Raw genomic sequence first — 23,765 nt, forward strand, 5'->3', positions numbered from 1 at the left:
CCTAAACGAGCACCCTACGTCCTTGGACCTTCCCAAAAGTGCTTCTGGACCTCCTTGGAAAAGCTCTTTTGAGTCCTTGGACCTTCACAGAGGGACATCCTCAGTCCTTGGACCTTCCCTGAGTTTTTGGACCTGGAGAGGCACCCTGATCTTGAGGACCCATACAGGGGGGTAGTCCTATTTATCCCTAACCTGTTGGACTGACTGCAATCCTGAGGACCTGCAAACCTCACCTAAAGGACTACAGTGCTTAGTCCCTGAAATCTGAGGACTGTTGCTTGCCCCCATATATGAACTTTAAGGACTGTTGCCTCCTTTGTACCCCCTAATATCTGGAGATATCATCCTACATATCACCTCTTTGTGTCAGTACTCAGCTTTATACATCACAAGGGGCTTCTCCAATCACAGGGCACAGCACAAGCCTGATATTGCCTCTGGGACGTTGGGTATCTAGCCACCTCCACCCAAACTACCCGATACAAGACATCGGGGATCCTTTCACCCTCTGCACAGATCATCACAGGACCAGAACATTGGAAGTTGCAGACTAACGCCTGATACAACTGCAGGGGGGACTTTACAGACTCCTAATCAAGGCTTGCCTGGGCCAGTGCTTTACCCTCTTCAGAACACTTTTTTTCCAAAGATACAAACCCAGTTCTTTTTATTTCTCCAAGCCGTGTTTAATGCTCCACCATGGGCAAGGTGCTATCCAAGATTTTCGGCAACAAGGAGATGCGGATCCTGATGCTCGGGCTGGATGCGGCCGGTAAGACCACCATCCTCTACAAGCTGAAGTTGGGCCAGTCGGTCACCACCATCCCCACCGTAGGCTTCAACGTGGAGACCGTGACTTACAAAAACGTCAAATTCAACGTGTGGGATGTGGGGGGCCAGGACAAGATCCGGCCTTTGTGGCGGCACTATTACACGGGCACGCAGGGGCTCATCTTCGTCGTGGATTGTGCTGACCGGGACCGCATCGACGAGGCTAGGCAGGAACTTCATCGTATTATCAACGACAGGGAAATGAGGGACGCCATCATCCTTATATTTGCCAATAAACAAGACCTTCCTGATGCCATGAAACCCCATGAAATTCAGGAAAAACTGGGCCTAACCCGAATCAGGGATAGGAATTGGTATGTTCAGCCTTCCTGTGCGACCAGCGGGGACGGCCTCTATGAGGGACTCACGTGGCTAACCTCAAACTACAAATCCTAATGACTATTAGAAGATTTAAAAACACAGTTTTTACGATGTTGCTTCTCTCCGAAGAGGAAGAAAAGTAACGTCGGAGGATTATGCTGATCTAACGGATCACCCTGTTAAATTACAAAGAAGTATGGGCTGGAATATGTTATATAAATATATATATGTATACATATTTTATTTTATTTTTTCTCTTCTGCGTTAGAATTCTGACCTCACAGTTTCCTGTACAAACTTCAAAACCGAGCTTGAAGAAGTAGGAACTTCCTTCTGTAGAAGCTGTAATGGTTTGGTTTGAGGGATAGAAACTTTTTTTTTTTTTTTTTTTTCTTGTTCCGCTTTCTTTTCTGTTTTCGTTGTAATTTCTGCATTCATACAGGGTATGTTGCTAGGTCTCTTCCAGCTAGTAAACGTAAAGAATTCATCCCTTAACAATCACACTGCAGTTTGTCTTTTATACCTAGGCTGTTTTTAATAAGAGTTCTGCTAGCATATAACAAATTACTTGGAAAATTGTTTTTCCCCCATTTTTTTTTTCTTTAAGATAAATATATATATATATACATCTATATTTAAAGCTTACTTGATTACTAGACCTTTTTCAATTGGTTGCTATCAAATTTTGCAAAATTAAAATATTTAGCCGTAGATCTGCCATGATTGGATCCCAAATCTCATATAATGTATGCATGAGTAAGCTGAATGCAAAATGATCCTAATAATCAATTGTTAGTGAGAGATAAGGAAAGCCATGAGTGACTTTGAGAACGTATATAGAGAGAGCAGGCACTGTCACATTTCATAAGGATCTATTCTGTTCCAGGGGTAAAAAATAAAAAATTTACTTTTGTACATAGAGGACGGTTCCCTTTACATGTAGCAATACTTTAAATTTATGCAAAAGTTTGCCTTCTTGAAAACCAGATTCTGTAAAAGCACAACTTTGTAATTCAGTGCAAATTGCAAGGCTTTGTTGGAAGCTTGGTGATTGGGCCTGTCTGATATCTGTGTTTAAAAAAGGTACATTGCTCCAAAGCGTCTTAAACTATATGCATTTATTAATAAAATACCTACATTATTTCTGTAAAAGTTTTGTAAAGTACACTTCTTTCTAAGGCCAGTTTATATGGCATAAACAGAAAAAATTGGGGGGGGGGGGGGGCGGTGATAATCAAGTCTTACGTGGGTTTTTGCAAATATAAATGTGAATTTCTGTCCCATAATTTTTACATTTTGTAATAACAATGAGGTTTGGTTGTCTAATTGGGTATGTGTGGGATCTGTTGCATTAAGGCCTATTAGTCTCATTTCTCCTGGTGTATGCTGCCTTTTGTAATGCGGATCTGAAGACTTTTTGGCTGAATAACTTTTCTTGCCTGCATAGCTTGGAGTAGTATTCAGATATCTTTCAATTCTTAAGTGCAAAGTGGAATCTCCACTTGCACCATGGGTGCTCAACCTGTGGCCCTCCAGCTGTGGCGGGAACTACAAGTCCCATGAGGCATTACAGGGACAACCATGATTTCCAAAGACAGAGGCATGATGGGACTTGTAGTTTTGGCACAGGTGGAGCACCCATGGTGCAAGCGGAGATTCCACTTTAATAATTGAAAGTGGAATCTCCGCTTGCACCATGGGTGCTCAACCTGTGGCCCTCCAGCTGTGGCGGAACTACAAGTCCCATGATGCATTACAGGGACAACCATGATTTCCCAAGACAGAGGCACGATGGGACTTGTAGTTTTGCCACAGGTGGAGCACCCATGGTGCAAGCGGAGATTCCACTTTAATAATTGAAAGTGGAATCTCCGCTTGCCCCATGGGTGCTCAACCTGTGGCCCTCCAGCTGTGGCGGAACTACAAGTCCCATGATGCATTACAGGGACAACCATGATTTCCAAAGACGGAGGCATGATGGGACTTGTAGTTTTGCCAAAGCTGGAAGGCCACAGGTGGAGCACCCATGGTGCAAGCAGAGATTCCACTTTAATAACTGAAAGTGGAATCTCCGCTTGCACCATGGGTGCTCAACCTGTGGCCCTCCAGCTGTGGCGGAACTACAAGTCCCATGATGCATTACAGGGACAACCATGATTTCCAAAGACAGAGGCATGATGGGACTTGTAGTTTTGCCACAGCTGGAAGGCCACAGGTGGAGCACCCATGGTGCAAGGGGAGATTCCACTTTAATAACTGAAAGTGGAATCTCTGCTTGCACCATGGGTGCTCAACCTGTGGCCCTCCAGCTGTGGTGGAACTACAAGTCCCATCATGCCTCTGTCTATGGGAGTCATGCTTGTAGCTGTAATGCCTCATGGGACCTGTAGTTCTGCAACAGCTGGAGGGCCACAGGTTGAGCACCCATGGCTTATACCTAATTAACCTTTAAAACTGTCCCCTCCTGATACTTTTTAACCTGTGTAAGAAAGATGTATATACTCTATTTTCATGCTGCTCTGGTCCAGTCATGTGAACCCCCCCCCCCCCCCACGTGTCAGCCAGCAGCAGGGAGGAGAAGGCACTGTGACAGTGACTAGTAAAGTTTAGAGCGGTGATGTCACCCATAGGCTTCAAAGGCCTATTCATTGTTTGCACTCTCTCTCTCCCCTGCAGCCACACTGGCCGACACAGGGGAGCCGGATCACGTGACCAGAGTGAGCTGAAAATAGGTAAGTATATACATCTTTCTTAGACTTGCCATACATTATACAATCTTATTGTACAATTTTCCGTTAGTTTTACAAAAAAAAAAACAAACAATGAGGTCATACCTAAAGAACGCTTTCAGTTTGTATCCAATCAGATAGGCCCATGCACTACATAGTTAAAGGTAAAAACTAAAGAAGATTGTACAAGAACATTGTATAATATATGGCCAGCTTTACAGAGGTTAGTAAGTACAAATGTTTGGAGATGGGAATGGGAGAGTAATTAAGGCCAGCTAGGTGTAAGCTGGAATTCTATTTGGCTCCGTTCACACATCCCCACGATTCTGCCTGCGATTTCAAAATGTGCTTTTAAAATGTCAAATCATACATTGTGTTCAGGTGCCATTCATTTCAATGGCACTTAAATACACGATGCGATTGTTGTGCAATGCATGCCGCCCAAAAGAAGTTCTGGAACTTATTTTGGGTGATGCGTTGGGCAGTTTGGTTTGCGCAGTTGCATTGCAGCAGAATCAGACCGCGTTTTTAGGTGCCATTGACATTATTTGGCACCTGAACATGCTGATGTGGGATTTTACATTTTTACATTGCGTTTTGAAAATTTGAAATGCTCCAGATCTTTGGAACCTGACAGAGTTTTAAGATGTGGGCAGACACGGCTGGAACCTCTGCGGGGTCCCAAAGACCTGACAGAGTTTTGCAGTGTATCTGCGCAATAGTGAGTGTCCCACTGTGTCTGTCATGTCCTAAAACAGGGGTCTCCAAACTATGGCCCACCAGATGTTCAGGAACTACAATTCCCATCATGCTTGGTCATTTCTGTCAATGTCAGTTTTACAATACCTCATGGGACTTGTAGTTACGCAACAGCTGGAGGAACGTAGTTTGGAGATCCCTGTCCTAAAGACAAGAGACTGTGGGGTTGATTTACTAAAACTGGTGAGTGAAAAATCTGGTGTAGCAGTGCATGGTAGCCAATGAGCTTGTAACTTTAGCTGGTTCACAAAGGCTTTGACAGAAACAAAAAAAAATGGAAACTGATTGGTTTCTTTGCACAGCTGCACCAGATTTTGCAGTCTTCAGTTTTAGTAAATCTCCCCCAGTGTGTCTGCACATGATGGGAACCAGGAAGAGGAGAATTAAGATGGCAGCACTGAAGAAGGACTTGGCTGCGAAGGTGATAGCATTGACCTTATAGGACTAGTAAGTATGGCGTTTTTATTTTATGATGCAGCGACTTGTATGCATTTTATTTTACTATTTTAGGTAAAGTGAAGTCGCTTTTTACCTGTTCTGTCTGACAATAATTAATATTAGGATTTGGGCAGATGCTGGTTGTTGAAACTTGCCAGATACTAATACTAGGGATCCATAGTGACCTCTGCACCTGCATTTGCAGCTCCACTCACCGATCACCATTATTTGAGATGCTGGTGCTTCTTGTTAACAGCCCATTCAGACTGGCGCAACATGATTTTGTGGGGCGACTTGCTGTGAACCGCGACTTCGGCGCGACTTACACGGACTTCATATAATTGAAGTCAATGCAAGTCGCCTCCAGGTCGCCCCAAAGTAGTACAGGACCCTTTTTCAAAGTCGGAGCGACTTGTGTCCCTCCTATTAGAACGGGTCCTGTACTACTCAATGGCGATCGACCCACCGCGACTTGTCAGGCGACCAAGTCGCCTGACAAGTCGCGCTAGTGTGAATGGAATCTGTGTCTGTGTTTTTTTTTTTTTTTTTTTTTGTCCTTTAGTGTAAACATCAGTAAGTAGAGGACTGCCATGTGCAAGTTTAGGAGGTTCAACAGGATTTTCATGCTGGAATGTGCCAGTAGATGGCTTTCTCTCTCTGAAAGCTCATCACTGCATAGGTGGTATGTGCATTTCTTCCGCTTTGGCCCAGCTGCTCTGCAAATCATTTCAGTTTTGTTTTGCTAACAGTACTTTCCTTGAATATCTCAATCGAACTCCTTTTCTCCATTTAGGGTTCCATTGTAGCACATTCAGATGTTGCTGCTTGTCACCATTTCAGAGTGAATGGCCAGTTCACTGAAACTTTTTTTCGAGCATTCGTATGTTTCTGCTCAGTTACTCAGATTCTATTAAAATAAGCCACCCAGATCCTAAAGATGTATTGAAAATATTAAGGGCTTGTTCAAACTAGCTTGCGCTCCAAAACGGGACTTTTAAAGCCCCTTTCACATGGGGCAAAATCCACTTTGCATTTGTCCACGGATACCCTCCTGAGCTGAGCAGGCAGATGACACAGACCACTCAGCCCTATAGGTGGCGGGATGTAAATGGACTGGCAGATGACACAGACCACTCAGCCCTATAGGTGGTGGGGTGTAAATGGACTGGCAGATGACACAGACCACTCAGCCCTATAGGTGGTGGGGTGTAAATGGACCGGCAGATGACAGATCACTCAGCCCTATAGGTGGTGGGATGTAAATGGACTGGCAGATGACAGACCCCCTCAGCTCTATAGGTGGTGGGGTGTAAATGGACCGGCAGATGACAGACCCCCTCAGCTCTATAGGTGGTGGGGTATAAATGGACTGGCAGATGACAGACCCCTCAGCTCTATAGGTGGTGGGGTGTCAATGGACTGGCAGATGACACAGACTACTCAGCTCTATAGGTGGTGGGGTGTAAATGGACCGGCAGATGACACAGACCACTCAGCCCTATAGGTGGTAGGGTGTAAATGGGCCGGCAGATGACAGACCCCCTCAGTTCTATAGGTGGTGGGGTGTAAATGGACTGGCATATGACACAGACCACTCGGCTCTATAGGTGGTGGGGTGTAAATGGACCGGCAGATGACATGGACCCCTCAGCTCTATAGGTGGTGGGGTGTTAATGGACCGGCAGGTGACAGACCCCTCAGTTCTATAGGTGGTGGGGTGTAAATGGACTGGCATATGACACAGACCACTCGGCTCTATAGGTGGTGAGGTGTAAATGGACTGGCATATGACACAGACCACTCGGCTCTATAGGTGGTGGGGTGTAAATGGACCGGCAGATGACACGGACCCCTCAGCTCTATAGGTGGTGGGGTGTAAATGGACCGGCAGATAGCAAAGACCACTCAGCTCTATAGGTGGTGGGGTGTTAATGGACCGGCTGTCTGTTTTCATCTGACTGCTTTTTTTTTTTTTTTTTTTTTGTGAGAGGCGGGATTGGTTTGGAGGTAGGCAGGTGTAAACGTACAAAAGTGCGTTTGCCTCCGCCAGTCCATAGAAATACATAGACCATCCGATCAGGTCAGTCAGAAAAAGTGATGTGAAAGGGCCTAAGTGAGTGGACTGGTGTCCGTTGTGTAGCAGCGGTGAGGGACGGTGCCTTGCGTTTGTTGAAAAGCAGTTTACAATTTCTTTTGTTTTAAACTTTATTGCAGTGTCACCAAATTACATTTGATCTCAAGGCTCCAATGCATTGAGATACACTGACATAAGGTGAGCTTTCCAAAAACAAATGCAGCTGGTCTGTATTTTTAGACACTGCAACCCACATCAACGCAGCATTGTGGTATGAACAGGACACATAGGAAACAGTTGTTTTGCATGGTTTCTGCCTTTGATCCCTCGTCGATCTGTGTAAACCATCATAGCTCAACTGATGTGTGAATAAGCCCTAAAATTGCAGACATCTGTAGCTTCTGCTCCTTAGAGTCTGTCTACCGAAAGCCGATTAGTTCTGTTTTTGGTAGCTAAAAAAGGAAACCACCCCATATCTTATATCTTAGTGACTCCAGATGCAGGATTTCTATACTCGTGGTCCTAGGGCCATTATCTCAATGCAGTTTAAATTTATAGGCATAGCGTAAGTAAAACCTTCTTGTGAGTCGAAACTAAGGTTTTTTTTTTTTTTTTTTTTTGTTTTTTTTTTGGATCATAGGGATATCTTGCCAATGGATTCCCCGAGATAAAACTCAATGGGCTTTGTGCAAAAAGTTATGCTTATGTGTTAGCAGTAGCTTCCAATTTTAGAAACTGTACTAGAGCTATATATATATATACAGTATCTCACAAAAGTGAGTACACCCCTCACATTTTTGTAAATATTTTATTATAACTTTTCATGTGACAACACTGAAGAAATGACACTTTGCTACAATGTAAAGTAGTGAGTGTACAGCTTGTATAACAGTGTAAATTTGATGTCCCCTCAAAATAACTCAACACACAGCCATTAATGTCTAAACCGCTGGCAACAAAAGTGAGTACACCCCTAAGTTAAAATGTCCAAATTGGGCCCAAAGTGTCAATATTTTGGGTGGCCACCATTATTTTCCAGCACTGCCTTAACCCTCTTGGGCATGGAGTTCACCAGAGCTTCACAGATTGCCACTGGAGTCCTCTTCCACTCCTCCATGACAACATCACAGAGCTGGTGGATGTTAGAGACCTTGCACTCCTCCACCTCCTGTTTGAGGATGCCCCACAGATGCTCAATAGTGTTTAGGTCTGGAGACATGCTTGGCCAGTCCATCACCTTTACCCTCAGCTTCTTTAGCAAGGCAGTGGTCATCTTGGAGATGTGTTTGGGGTCGTTAACATGTTGGAATATTGCCCTGCGGCCCAGCCTCCGAAGGGAGGGGATCATGCTCTGCTTCAGTATGTCACAGTACATGTTGGCATTCATGGTTCCCTCAATGAACTGTAGCTCCCCAGTGCCAGCAGCACTCATGCAGCCCCAGACCATGACACTCCCACCACCATGCTTGACTGTAGGCAAGACACACTTGTCTTTGTACTTTTGTGAGATTCTGTGTATGTATGTGTGTGTGTGTATATATATATATATATATATATATATATATATATATATATATATATATATATATATATGTATGTGTGTGTGTGTGTATATATATATATATATATATATATATAGGCAAGACACACTTGTCTTTGTGTGTATATATATATATATATATATTTATATTACACACACACACACAGACAAGTGTGTCTTGCCTATATATATATATATATATACACACACACACTATACTTACTGTGTGTGTGAAAGGCTGCTGTGTATTGTAAGAATCCTACCTTGCTGCAAGCCGGCTCCTGCACATAGGACTGGATTTCCAGGTGCTGCTGGGATGAGAAATGTGGCAGTGAAGGGCTCCAGTTGCATCCCTGACCCTTCCACTCCCCAAGCACGTCTACCAAAATATATATATTTTTTTTCCACAGGATTCAATGCATTTTGTGAATGGAGGAGTGTGCATTGTTGCCTCCTATTACATAACTCCTTGTATCCCCCCCCTCCTTTTTTTTTTTTTTTTTTCCTCTCACACGTTTCTTGTGAATAAATGAGAAAAGGGCAACTTGAGTCCTTCACTGCCATAGCAGCATCTCTTATCCCTGCAGTAGCTGAAAATCCAGCGCTGTGTGTAGGAGCTGGCTTGCAGCAAAGTATATATTTCTATAATATGCCGGAGTCATTCACACACAGTATAGAAATTATTAGGACGATCTTACTGAGCTAGTACAGTATCTTAAAAAAAAAAAAAAAAATCCTGCATCTCAGCTCTAAAGTTAACCTTGTGTTGTATGAGTCATGGTTGGCTGTCCTCTTCATGCAGTTGTGTGATTCATCAATCATTCTCTAACTTTGCAAACACTAAAATTGACTTGCAGTACAGATGACTTCAGGTGAATTCAGCATATTTGCAGGTAATATTCTGGTACTGAAGGAGCCCGGTGATGTGTTTTTGTCTGTGTAGTCTGTCACATGTTACAAATCTCATTTTTCCATCTCTGATGTTTTTCCATCTCTGATGTTCAGGGCAGTTGATGTCACACCCTCCTAATGTCAGTTTCAGAGGAGCCTCACTAACTTCCTGCTGATCTAGATGACTAATAAGACAATTACAACCTAACTGGCTTGGCAGCTTCCAAAAATTAGCACAGCAAGAACTTTTTCTTTTTTTTTTTTTTTTTTCTTTTGGATAGAATTAGAAGCTGTCAGTTTGAATGAATGAGGGAGGAACTTCTGAATCAAGCTGTAACCTTGTAGAAAATCCGTCTTGCTGACCCTGTCTAGCATTGCTTTTCTGTCCCTCTGTTTTAGCACAGTAAATGTCATTGAGTTAGGGTTACATCTAAATGAATAGTCACCCAGACCATGGACGTTAGCGTAATTACATAGTCTTAATATGAACTAAAAAACATTAAAACTAGCTATGTCAGACCTGCTCCTTTAGAAAATAGGAGGAGATGCGAGTTCCCTGCCCATGTTGTCAATGTTGAAGATGAAAAAGTAATTGAGGGTTTGTTTTTAAGTTTTTTTTTTTTTTTTTTTTTTTTTTTTTTTTTTTTTTTTTTTTTTTGATGCTTAAAGTGGAGTTCCAACTAAAAGTGGAACTTCCGCTCATTTCCCCCCCCCCCCCTCCGGTGCATTATTTGGCACCTTTCAGGGGGGAGGGGGTACCTGTTTTGACTAGGGATGCACCGATCCGATATTCGGATCGGATATCGGCGCCGATATGGCCATTTTAGATGGACCAGAGGATCGGTAATATTGACCAATCCACTGGCTGATCCGGTTTTTGCTTGGTAACGGCTCAGCCATCCCTTACTAGGTGTAGTAGTAGTATGGGATGGGAGCCGCTACTTCCTGTATAGGCCCGGCTCACAGGCGGAGTGATATCAGATGCACTCCGCCTGTGAATGGAAGAGCCGTACACATGAAGCAGTGGCTTTGCTCTGTACTGCAGCCGCTTGCTTTGTGTGTAGCTCCGTATCGGTTCCGGTATCGGCGATATCACAATGCCATATATCGGTATCGGGTCCAAAAAAGTCGGATCGGTGCATCCCTAGTTTACCCTTCCCCACTTCTGGGAGGTGGCGCTGTCCCTTGGAACTTTGGCCCCCTCCTCCCTCCCCAGCCGCCGAGCCAATCTGAATGCGCAGCGCACTTCACGCATGTGCATTAGGGACCGGCCCGTGAAGCGGCAAGGCTTCACTGCCGTGTTCCCTCTGGCAATGGCAGCGGCGGCAACACCCGACAGCCAATGGAAACATCGGCTGCGGTGCCGACGTCACTGGACTCCAGGGCAGGTAAGTGTCCTAATATTAAAAGTCAGCAGCTACAGTGTGTGTAGCTGTTGACTTTTAATTTTTGGAGGGGGAGAGGGGAGGCTGGAACACCGCTTTAACCACTTAAGCCCCGGAAGATTTTACCCCCATTCCGACCAGGGGGTATTTTGCCATTCGGCACTGCGTGACTTTAACAGACAATTGCGCGGTCGTGCAACGCTGTACCTAAACAAATTTGGCGTCCTTTTTTTCCCACAAACAGAGCTTTCTTTTGGTGGTATTTGATCACCTGTGCGATTTTTTTTTTTTTTTTTTTTTTTTAACGCGCTATAAACAAAAAAAGAGCGTCAATTTTGCAAAAATAACAATATTTTTCACATTTTTTTATATGAAATTCCCCCCAAAAAAATGTAAAAATCGAAATTTTTTAACATTTTCGGCCAATTTGTTTTATGCTACCTATGTTTGGTAAAAAAAATCGCAAAAAGCGTATTTTGATTGGTTTGCGCAAAAGTTATCGCGTTTACTAACAAAGGGAAAGATTTTTGTTGGTTTTTTTTTTTTAACGCGTAATGGCGGCGATCTGCGTTTCTTTTTTTTTTTTTTTTTTTTTTTTTTTTTTTTTTTGCGGTACTGCGACATTGGGGCGGACAGATCGGACCCTTGACTGACATTTTTGACACTTTTGGGGTTACCAGTGACATTTCTACAGTAATCAGTGCTATACACTGTTACTGTAAAAATACACTAGTAGTGAAGGGGTTAACTTTATTTGGGAGGGAGGGGCTGTGTGTGTCCCTAGGGGCGTGCTTTCTACTGTGATTGGCTGTGGCTTGAGCTGTAAGGACACTGATCAACGGATCTACATAGTAGATCCGTGTGATCAGTGTCTTTACACCGAGGAGAATGACAGGTGGCTTGTTTACACAAGCTGCCTGCCTTTCTCCCTCTCCCCCGCCGATCGCCGAGTGACCGGCGGACATCGGGTCAGCTGGTCACACGCGCGGGGGGGGGTCCGTGACCATGCGGGAGTGGGAGCGCGCTCGCTCCCTAGACCCTCACAAGCTAGTGACGTAGCCCTACGTCACTTTGCCTGTGAGGGGCTGACTGCCGACATAGATCGGCGTTAGGCAGTCGGCAAGTGGTTAAAGTGGTTGTAAAGGGTTTTTTTTTTTTTACCTTAAATATCTCAATCCAGGGCAGTGCCCAAAAGCAACTGAGCTGCGGTCTTGCGCTCTCATGGTTTCTTCAGAGACAGCAACGGGAGCCATTGGCTCCTGCTGCTGTTAATCACCGCATGTGAGGAGAGCGCAGGGGACAGGACTGACCCTCACTGTTTATAGACACAGGCAGCGTGGCTCGGGATTGAGCCCACAGGTATGCCACAGTTTAAGGAGCAGAAGTGCCGGCAGGGAACCCCAGAAGAGGAGGATCAGGCCAGAGTAATTCATTGATTCTCTCTAGTTTAACCCATGGGCTTAAATAAGAGAAATCGAAATTTTGTATATGGGTAGCTTCACCTTTTTAAAAAAAAAAAAAAAAAAAAGGTGACTTATCCTGGTTTATCAGCTTTGTGAATTGAGTGTATAGACCAGTGATGGTGAACCTTGGCATCCCAGATGTTTTGGAACTACATTTCCCATGATGCTCATGCACTCTGCAGTGTAGGTGAGCATGATGGGAAATGTAGTTCCAAAACATCCGGGGTGCCAAGGTTCGCCATCACTGGTATAGACTGATCACAGGGACGACACCATCATCTTCTGGTCGTGCTTTTTCAGCCATCTGAAATAGTTGGGGAAGGATGATGCAACTTCCACGCATGCACAGCTCAGTGTACATTCTTAGGAAGATTGTGGACGGGCAGTTAAGTTTGTTTTATTGCAGATGTAGTATGTTTCTTCTGAAATAAAAGGCCTAACCACTCACAGGTTTGTTTTTACTGTTTAGTTCTGCTTTAAGCTCCACCACTTGCCATTCTAGTGTCCACAAAGACTGTTTGGTGAAACATAGCATTAAAGGTTAACTCCATTATCGTGGGGAAAAAAATCAGCAAATGAAGAAAAAACAATATAGTGTATACAATTGTGACACAAATCATATTGTAATTGAATGTTATTAAAAATTACATTTCCTTCTGAATCTGCAGCTGTTGTAATTTTCTGAAAATGCAAAGCAAATATGGCTACCTGGAGGTGTTCTGTACACAGAATGTATACTGACCACACCCCCAGAAACATCATTTCCTGCTTGTGTGATTGGCTCACCAATTTTCCCAGAATTCTGCCTAAGATACAAGTCAGATTTCTGCCATCCCCTGCAACAAAAATCTCATTTTTGGTGAGATACTCCCAATAGGAACACGTCTAAAGGGATGCAGGCCCAGCAGATTTCCTCATTAGAGCCCTGCAGCTGCCACAGCTGATAGATAATTATTAAACCACTCCCAATAGACCCCCTCAGCACAGAGGAACAAACAATGATTTCTTCAGAATAACAAAAGGTAGGAATCTGCAACAAAGTTTGTTTTTTTTTCTTTCTCAACAAAAGTGGAGTTATGCTTTAAAGTGGAACTAAATCAATAACTTTTAACGGTTTCTCAAAGCTGGTTCATTCAAGGCATGCGGCTAATGAACTGTCACAGTCGCCTGTACTTTCAACATAACTGTCAAGCTATAAAATGGCTGATCACATGTGCAGCACCATGGCAACCGTAGATCGGAGGATAAGATGGCAGCTTCCTTGGCTGTAAAGGATAGGCGGCTTAGGTTCAGCTTTAAGGTCACAAAGTCAGGTCCTAATAATCAGGTCACTTTAAAGGAGAAGTAGGGCCAAAGCTCTTTTGGCCCTACTTCTCCTGTTGGTCACATGAGTGCACTTCATTCTACACTCCCGTGACCCAAATTCAGCTGGCTGTTTTTTTTTTTTCACTTAACATACTTCTATTTTAAGTAAAATTTTCAAAAAATTATTTCTGGCTATTTAAAATATAACTAAAAGCAAAACTTTTTTTTCTTTAATTTAGTTTTTGGTAGAGTGGAGATGAATTAGAACGCTTGTCAGTTTTTATTGCTGTCTGTGCCACTGTTTGGGAGATTTATCCTCTTTAATAATCTTATTTACTGTTCTCAGTGGAAGTAAAAGAAAATCCCAAATTTTGGGTCGTCCCCAGGAATGTAAGAGGGGAAATCTTCCAAATGGGGACACTCGTTCTGATGACCTGGGGGGGGTCACCAAGCAATTCCCTTAAAGCGGAGTTCCGGCCTCGGGGGTCAATTTTAGCTAAAAATACCCCCGGGACAGTCAGAGCTAGTACATTCCATAATGGATAGCCCAGTGGTGTATTTAGGTTTTGTGCTGCCCTAGGCCTGACTAAACTTGTGCACCCCCTAAATTAAATATGACACACCCCTTCCTGTAAAGGCCACACCCCTTCCTGTTTATGACCCACCCTGTCTTCTGTAAACCACAGACCACAACCACAGTCTATCAGTGCCCATCAGCGTAGCTTCATCAGTTTCCATAAGTTCAGCCTCATCAGTGCCGCCTCATTACTGCCCATCAGTGCGGCCTCATCAGTGGCCATCAGTGCAGCCTTATTAGTGCCCATTATTACAGCCTGATGTCACAGGATTAGTAAGATTACTCCTTTCTTTTAAGATATTTGGACTTGTGTTTGCTGTCATTGATTGTAATCATAGGATTGTTTCACTTATTTGTATAATAAATAGGAATTCCATAGTCATTATACAAATAAGTGAAATAATCAGTGGAGTGGCAGCTGACATGCCTGTCAAACCTAGGGGGCGGAGGAGGGTAGGCAGAGCATTAGGCTGCAGTGCCACGCTTATTAGCATTGGCGGCCATTGGGCCAGTTGTATTAAGTGTTTTCGGCGGCCTGCGTTCTGTCCACATGTCCTCACCCGCTGGTATTTTCATACCGGCAGGTAGCAGTGTGACTGCTTTATGGGGGTGCCAGACTGATTTGCCTCCTGGACCCTGCCCTCTGGCCCAATTCACCCCATAAAACTTGCACTATAAAAAAGTGTAGCGGGAGCCAGGAGGAGGCTGTTTTTTTTTTTCAAGTGGGGAGCAGCTTTTTTTTTTTTTTTTTGCTGCCCCCCTGCAAAGTGCCGCCCTAGGCCTGGGCCTTGTTGGCCTAGGCCAGGATACAGCACTGGGATAGCCTCTGAACTGTCCCGGGTCGCACTTACCTGTAAGAAGAAATACCTTGGAAATTTCTTCTCCAGCGCTGCCATCTTAGGTGTGGTCAGCTGAAGCCGCAGCATCCCTCTTCGTGTCCTCTTCCGTGACGTCGGAGTCCCAGAATGCACTGCACCGGCCCCGCTCATCACTTCGGGTGCAGGCGCGGCATCCCTGCACAGCTTCTGGGCATGCCCAGAAGCTGTTTAGCAGGCAATGACGCGCCTGCACCGGAAGTGACGAGCGGGGCCGGTGCAAGGGCATTGATTCCTGGGAGCGATGACGTTCAGCTCCCAGGAGTCATTGCAAACCGGAAGTGACGGCGCGGGCCACGGCCGCAGAGGGAGGAAGTGAAAGTAAGGTAAGTGTATTTTCTTCTATAATAAGGTAAGTGACCAAAAAAAAAAAATCGCCAGTATCCATTCCTTTTTCAGGTTGCACTCAGCAAGCAGATGGCCCAAAATCGATGTTTTTCGATTTTGAGGCCGGAACTCCGCTTTAACAGTGATTTTTTCTCACTTCATGTTTGGCTATAGGACAGGAATTGAAGGGGAATTTCCGCAATGGGACATAGATGGCGAAGAAAAAAAATAATAAAGGATTAGAACACTCCCATGCTCGATCCAAAATGGGGGAAAAAACAAGTTTTGCGTATAGTTATACTTTAAGTTTTTATACATCTTGTAGTATTATCCTTTAGTACAATAATTACAGAGCAATTTTTTAATCCTAATTTTTTTTTTTTGTCGCACTATTTCATTTATTACAGGTACTTGTATAGCACCTTGAATTAATGCAGTCCTTTACATATATATTGTACATTCACATCGGTCTCTGCCCTCAAGGAGCTTACAATCTAAGGTTCCTAACACGCAATCACACATACTAGGAGGAAATTAACCTACCAGCATGCCTTTGGAGTGTGAGAGGAAACCGGAGTACCAGGAGGAAACACGCACAGGGAGAACATGCAAACTCCAGGCAGGTAGTGCCATGGTTGTAATTTGAATTGACAGCCCTAGCTCATGTAACCACATAGTCACTGTGCTGCCATTTTACCACCCTAATAACAGCAGGAAAGTGAAAGTAAAGGCCGTGTCCAATACTGCAGTGTACTTTGAAGTGTGTGAGCGGTTAGCTGCTAGAGTAAGCTGTCTCATAAATGATTGTTTTATTCAAGAATAACTAAACCCAAGGACAAAACTGTAAAATATTGCAGCTTGCCAGTCCTTAGATATGTCAGCTGCCTTAGGCTGGCCACACATTATACAATTTTCTTTAAATTTACCTTTAATTATGTAGTACAAAGGCCTGCCTAATTGGATACAATTGAAAGTGTTGCTCAGTTATGACCTCTATATGGTTTTTGGTAGTGATCGACCGATTATCAGCAAAGCCGATATATCGAGGGCCGATCTGCACTTTCCCCGATATATCGGAATCGGCCCCTGAGGTTACGGATATTGCCGGTGTGTTGGGAAAGTGCTTGCACCGGAGTGATGGCTGCAGCTAGAGGCATCACCCCGGTACCGGCGTCCATAGCCAACGGTCGGCTGTCTTGTAATGACAACCGATGCGGCTGAGAAGAAATCATTGCTTGTTCCTCTGTGCTGAGTGGGTCTAATGGGAGTGGTTTCATAATTATCTATCAGCTGTGACAGCTGCAGGCCTCTGAAGAAAGCTTCTGGGCCTGCATCCCTTTAGCAGGGCCGGGACAAGGGGTGAGCAGGAGGCACAGCTGCCCTGGGTGCAATAGTTTACTGCAGAGATGGGGGCGCCCTGATCCTAACCCTAAGGGAGGGGGGCGAGTGCGGTTTGGCATCTTTGCCCTGGGCGCTGGAAGACCGTGTCCCGGCACTGCCCTTTAGATGTGTTCCTATTGGGAGTATATCACCAAAAATGACATTTTTGTTGCAGGGGATGCCAGAAATCTGACTTGTATCTTAGTGCAGACTTCTGGGAAAATTGGTGAGCCAATCACACAAGCAGGAAATGATGTTTCTGGGGGTGTGGTCAGTATACATTCTGTGTACAGAACAGCTCCAGGTAGCCATATTGCATTGCATTTTCAGAAAATTACAGCGGCTGCAGATTGAAAAGGAAAGGTCATTTTTAATAACATTCAATTACAATATGATTTGTCACAATTTTATACGCTATATTGTTGTTTTTTTTTGTGTGTGCTGATTTTTATTTTAGTTACCCTTTAAGCTAGATATATATATATATATATATATATATATATATATATATATATATATATATATATATATATATATATGGAAATTGGCCGGTTCACCAGGGACTGGCCAAACGTCGATCCACTGATGGCTGTTCCCACTAGAGAGAAGTCAACCTGACAATCCACTTCTCTCGAATGGGAATGTTGGAAAGCAGAATTCCCTGCTGTCAGAATTCAGTAGCGCAGCGGGGAGGATTCCTTCCTTGATTGTGTGGATGGAGGAATCTGTTTTTGGTTTTGTTATTTTTTAGCACCTGCTCTGATCTATTTTATATCGGAGAATCTATTTTCTGCTATACTCATGCAGCCATTTTTGGTGAGTCATTATGAATACAAGCAGCAGCTAAGAACCGTTTTCAATATATAAAATGTATGTGGTTTCAAAAAGAGGAACAGGATGTTGCATGAATGTGTTCACTGGGTGAATGAAGTCTGTTTTAATATGGTTTTCTTATTTCCTACGTGCATGAAGAATGTCATTTAATTTAATCTCACAAGAGTCTCCTGCAACAGCGTGGCAGCCATTTAAAAAGCTGGGCTGCTAAAGTGAACCTGTCACTGTAAGGGCTCTTTCACATGGGCGGTCCGATCAGATCCGCCTGTCAGTTTTTTAGGCGGATCTGATCGGATCCTCCATGCAGCTCTATGGGGCAGCGGGTGTCAGCGGAGGTCACCTCCGCTGACACCCGCTGCCATCCGCATCCGATCCTGTGCTGAAATCTGGACGGATGGAAACCCTATTTTTCCATCCGTTCAGTAATCGGAGCGGATCTGATGAGAGCGGACAAGCGGTCCGCTCTCCTCCGATCCCCCATAGAGGGCAGCGGGTGCTGAGACACCTCCCTCTCCGCTCTGTGAGCGGAGACGGAGCTGTCATCCGCCCGGCTCAGCGGGGATCGCAGATCGATCCCCGCTGAGCAACACGGATCCGCCTGCGGAGGCGGACCGTGTGAAAGAAGCCTAATAGATACAAGGAGAAAGCACTGATATGTGGAATATGTAGGTGTCTCAGTCCCAAATTTGTACACAAAAACAGAGGAAATGGCCCACGGGACTTTTGAAGAGACACGCAGCAAATGTTAAAAAAAAAATACAAGTTTATTGCACATCATAATATACATTTTAAAATCTAATAATGACAACATGGTAAATTCATCAATGTAAAACATAATAAAACACAAATTCATAATATATTATAGTTACATAGTAGTTGAGGTTGAATAAAGACAACAGTCCATCCAGTTCAACCTTTGAATGTTCTGATCCTTGAGATGTACGTCCCAACAGTCTTTTGAAAGTAGCCATATCTCCCGCAGAAACCACCTCTTGTGGTAGAGAATTCCACAGTCTTGTAGCCCTAACAGTGAAGAACCCCCTACGTTGCCTGAGGTTAAAATGTTTCTCCTCCAATCACATTGTGTGTCCTCATGCAATCCTTTCGACTGAATAGCTGCATGGCACTCGTCAGCCACAATGTGCATTAGAAGCTGCACTGTCGAGATAAAGCCTACCTCATTTCCAGGCTGGATGATGTCTAATACAGTGTTTTTCAACTCCGGTCCTCAGGGCACACTAACAGGCCAGGTTTGCAAGAAAACTGAAATACTTCACAGGTGATATAATTTGCTGCTCAGTGATTGCAGTATACTAGTCTGCATCTCCCCAAGGTAATACTTAAAATCTGGCCTGTTAGTGTGCCCTGAGGACCGGAGTTGGGAAACACTGGTCTAATATCATCTAGCGCTTTTCTCCCCAGCCTGACTATCCTGGGCTGGCCCTTTCATTATCGGATTTCAGCTCTTTCAATGATGGAGGCTCAGCATGACATGAGGGTGTTAACTCAGCTTCCAGTTTTCAGGAAGCTACAGCCGGTAAAATATTATTGAACACATCACCATTTTTATAGGTAAATATATTTCTTAGAGCCCATTCACATTGAGACGACAAGACTTTGGGGGGCGACCTGTGAAGTCGCGTGCACCGCGACTTTGGCGCGACTTGCAGAGACTTCACATAATGGAAGTCTATGCAAGTCTCGCTCCAGGTCGCCCCGAAGTAGTACTGGACCCTTTTTCTAAGTCGGAGAGACTTGTGTCGTTCCTATTAGAACGGGTCCTGTACTACTCAATGGACCGCGACTTGTCACACTAATGTGAATGGGCTCTAAAGATGCTATTGACATGAAATGTTGGTAACAACCCATGCAATCCATACATACAAAGAAACCAAAACAAATAGGTTTAGAAATTAAGTTATGTGTAAAAAAAAAAAAAAAAATGGAATGACTCTGGGAAAAAGTATTGAAGACGCTAACTGAAATGTATTTAATACTTGGTAAAAAAATCCTATGTTGGTAATGACAGCTTCCAGATGACTCCTGTATGGAGAAAATGGTCGCATGCGTTGCTCAGGTGTGATTTTCACCCATTCTTCCACACAATCAGTCTTCAAATCTTGAAGGGCCTCTACTATGAACTCTGATCTTTAGTTCTTTCCATAGATTTCTATTGGATTCAAGTAAGTAATTGACTGCGCCATTCTAGAAGTTTATTTTAATTCATTAAATCTAATTGAGGGTTTCCTTGGCTTTGTGTTTGGGATCATTGTCTTGCTGAAATGCCCACCCTCCTTTCTTTATCATCCTGGCCGATGGCAGCAGATTTTTTATCAAGAATGTCTTGGTAATTGTTTTTCATCATGCTTCCTTTTAGGATATGAAGTTTGCCAGTACCGTATGGTGAAAAACAGCCCCACACCATGATGTTCCCTCCTCCAAACGTCACTGTTGGTATTGGGGTGTTTTGGGGTGATGTGCCATTTGACCTCCAAACATGGTGTGTATTATGGCATCCAAAGAGTTCAATTCTGGTCTCATCTGAGCAGACTATATTCTCCCAGTATTTCACAGGCTTGTCTAAATGTTGTGCAGCAAACTTGAAACAAGCTTCAACATGCTTTTTCCTCAGCAATGGAGTCTAGCATGGTGTGCGTGCATACAGGCCATGGCAGTTGAGTGCATTACTTGCACGTTTTCTTTGAAACCATTTTACCTGATAATTCCAGGTCTTTCTGAAGCTCTCCACAAGTGGTCCTTGGCTCTTGGACAATTCTTCTGATAATTATTTTTACTCCTCTGTCAGAAATCTTGCGAGAAGCAGCAGGTGGTGGCTGGTTTATGGTGAAATTTAAGTTCTTTCCTCTTCCAGATTATGGCCCCAACCGTGCTCACTTGAAATTTCGGAAGAAATCCTTCTGCACCCAATGCCATCGGTATGCTTTGCAACAATAAGGTTGCGAAGGTCTTGAGAGAGCTCTTTGCTTTTACCCATCATAAGATGTTTCTTGTGTGACGCTTTGGTAACTAGATACCTTTTTATTGGTCAGCGGGTGAGACTGAATCGGCTCATATTTTTCACTGACCAGGGGCAGGGTTGATTTCTAACTACTGATAGTTTTTTTTTATTTTTTGTTATTTTAATGCAGCTCCCCAGCCCACCCCAAATACTTACCTGAGACCTATCTTCATCCAGCGCTACTCTCTCTCTCCCTTATTGAAATGCGTGAGAGCAGCGGGAGCCATTGGCTCCTGCTGCTGTCATTCAAATCCAGTGACAAAGGGTGGGACTGAGCTGCAATGTGTGTGTCAATGGACATACAGAGTGCAGCTCGGGTTCGGGCCTGAGGAGCACAGAGCTAGAAGTGTAGGATCGGGGCTGCTCTGTGCAAAACCATTGCACAGAGCAGGTAAGTATGTTTTATGATTAAAAAAAAAAACATACAATCACTTTAAACCTACTTGCAGGCATTTTCTCTTGACTGTGGTTTAGTGACCAATAAGTCCTATTTTCTGAGTGGTTTTGGATCCAAGTCTGAGAAAATGTAAAACCAAATTTCCCCGGGTGTGAACACCACCCTTCGTATTTTGCAAAAAAAGAATTGATGCGCATCATACAGTCATATGCAATCCACCTAGAAAGTAGAAACCAAGGGAAAAGCATGCTGAATATGGCTGCAGTGGATAATATCAAACTCCGAGGTAAACTGAGTTATTGATTATTAACACTGACCCATTGTTTTCTGGAAACTGTTATCAGTTCACGCATTGATCTTGACTATTGTCATCCTGTTACTCTGTAATTTGCAACAACCAACATAAAAAGTCCCGTTCAATAAACTTATTACAAAGCAATTTAAAGCTGAACTCTGGGCAAAGAAGCTTTCTCCTCTCCCCCCTCCCTCCCTGCAATCTTTTGGGACACGTTACAGGTTCCAGAAGATTGCCCGTCCATTCAGGACGTGACTCGTGCATGTGCAGTGCGCACCCGGCTGTGAAGCCGCAAGCTGTTACAGCCAGGTGCCCACAGTAGAGATGCCGGTGCCACGGGGCGAAGAGGGAGAGATCCCCGGCTGCCCCCGGCTGCATCTCTGGACCGTGGGACAGGTGAGTGTGTGTTTATTAAAAGTCAGCGGATACACTTTTTGTAGCTGCTGATTTTAAATAAAAACACAAAAGCCAGTGGAACTCCGCTTTAACTTGAACAAGCTGACATAAGAAGCTGATTGGCTACTACGCACAGCTGCACCATTTTGAACTCTCTAGTTTTAGTATATCAACCCCTGTGTGTACTAAATGCCCTTGCAAACCCAGCTATTACCCCCATCATCACTGGGCCTCAGCAGAGTACAGAGCTTTGTTACAGAGTAGTTGAGGTTGAATAAAGACAATAGTCCATCCAGTTCAACCTGTGTAGGTGTGTGTGGCTGTAATCATCTCACATACCCCTGAATGTTCTGATTCTTGAGATGTACCTCCAAGAGTCTTTTGAAAGCCACCATACTTCCCGCAGAAACCACCTCTTGTGGTAGAGAATTCTACAATCCTGTAGCCCTAACAGTAAAGAACCCCTTGCATTGCCTGAGGTTAAAATGCTTCTCCTCTAATCGCATTGTATGTCCTCACGTCCTCATGCAATCCTTTCGACTGAATAGCTTTTTTTCTATGCTGAGATCACCATTGGGGTATTTATAAATTGCTATCATGTCCCCTCTAAGGCGTCTCTTCTCCAGGGAGAACAAATCAAGCGATTGCAGACGCTCTTCATAATTAAGGTCCTCCAATCCCCTAATCAGTTTAGTTGCCCTTCTCTGGACTCTCTCCAGCTCCAACACATCCCTCCTGAGGACTGGCGACAAGAACTGGACAGAATACTCCAGATGCAGTCGGACCAGAGTTTTATAAAGTGTAGGGATTATAGATTTATCTCTGGAATATATCCCTTTCTTTATGCATGCTAATATTCTGCTTTGCCCTTTGGGAGGGGCTCAGCAGGCCCCACCCACTACAGGCTGCCTGCATAAAATATTACAGGAGGGGGCGGAGACCAGACCAATCACCCTGCACAAGGAGAGAGCGCAGCAGGGAGTGGTCTTTATTAAAGGAAACTCCTGCACAGAGGAAAAGTCTCACACTGGAAGAAATACACAAAGCACACCGGGATTCAAGGAAGAAATACACGCAATGAATGTATTTAGATAATATTTGCTTATCCCAGGATTCAGCTTTAAGGCTCCACTATGCCCAACACAGCCCAGTATTCTCTGCAGTAAGTATAAAGAAACTCCCAGTTTTTGGCTGTAAAGGACAACATGGTTTTGTTCAGATGCCCGTGTTTTGATAACTCTTCCCACACAGTACAATGAATCCAGTATTTTTCCATCCCGTCTTTACACAATTCACTTCCTAGAACCAACGTTGTCTTTGCTCATTGTTTCCAATAGCAAACAAATTGTGACTCTGCCTGTAAAACGAGTCTTGTCAGGCACACGGATCAGCTTAGATGCAATAAATGACTCATGGGGACGGTCATTGTGAAATGCCAGTGTGCAGCGTAATGGCACAGCACATGAATGAACTCAGGAAGTAGAATTACTGAACGGGTTTGAATTAGGCCGGGCACACACCTTTCTTTTCTCTTTGTAGTGCATTTTAATGTGCACTGCATTTATGTGTCCTTTATATGCTTTAATGCCTATTACACGCATTAGCACACATTTTTCATGTGTTTTAATGATTTCAATGGGCCCCTTGTGGGTGGGTCTTACTTTCTCTGCACATGGAGGGGGAGGGGGGGGGGGACCTTCCTCCTGTATGCCCGGGACCAGGCGGGGCTGCGTTCATGTGAAACTTAACATTAACCCCTTCACGTCGACCGCACAAAAATACGTGGCCTCACGGAAGTGGGCTTTTTTCCATTGGGCTGCATATATGCGTACCTCCCTTTGTGCTGAATAAAATAAATGACGATCTTTTGATCCAAGTTGGAGTCTTATTTTTGACATTGGGCGCTCCTTAAGCGTCGGTTCACACTAC

General features: G+C 44.1%; 1 protein-coding gene across 1 annotated transcript; it reads left to right on the forward strand.

Annotated features, from left to right (window-relative positions):
* The first annotated feature begins 659 nt into the window (after positions 1-659).
* ARF6 (ARF GTPase 6) lies at positions 660-1,642 on the forward strand. Its single transcript, XM_082275232.1, has one exon. The coding sequence runs from the start codon at positions 700-702 to the stop codon at positions 1,225-1,227; it is 528 nt and encodes a 175-aa protein (XP_082131358.1). The 5' UTR covers positions 660-699; the 3' UTR covers positions 1,228-1,642.
* The last annotated feature ends 22,123 nt before the right edge of the window (positions 1,643-23,765 follow it).

The sequence above is a fragment of the Pelophylax lessonae genome (genome assembly GCF_965119305.1).
Source record: "Pelophylax lessonae genome assembly, chromosome: 13".
NCBI lineage: Eukaryota > Metazoa > Chordata > Amphibia > Anura > Ranidae > Pelophylax > Pelophylax lessonae.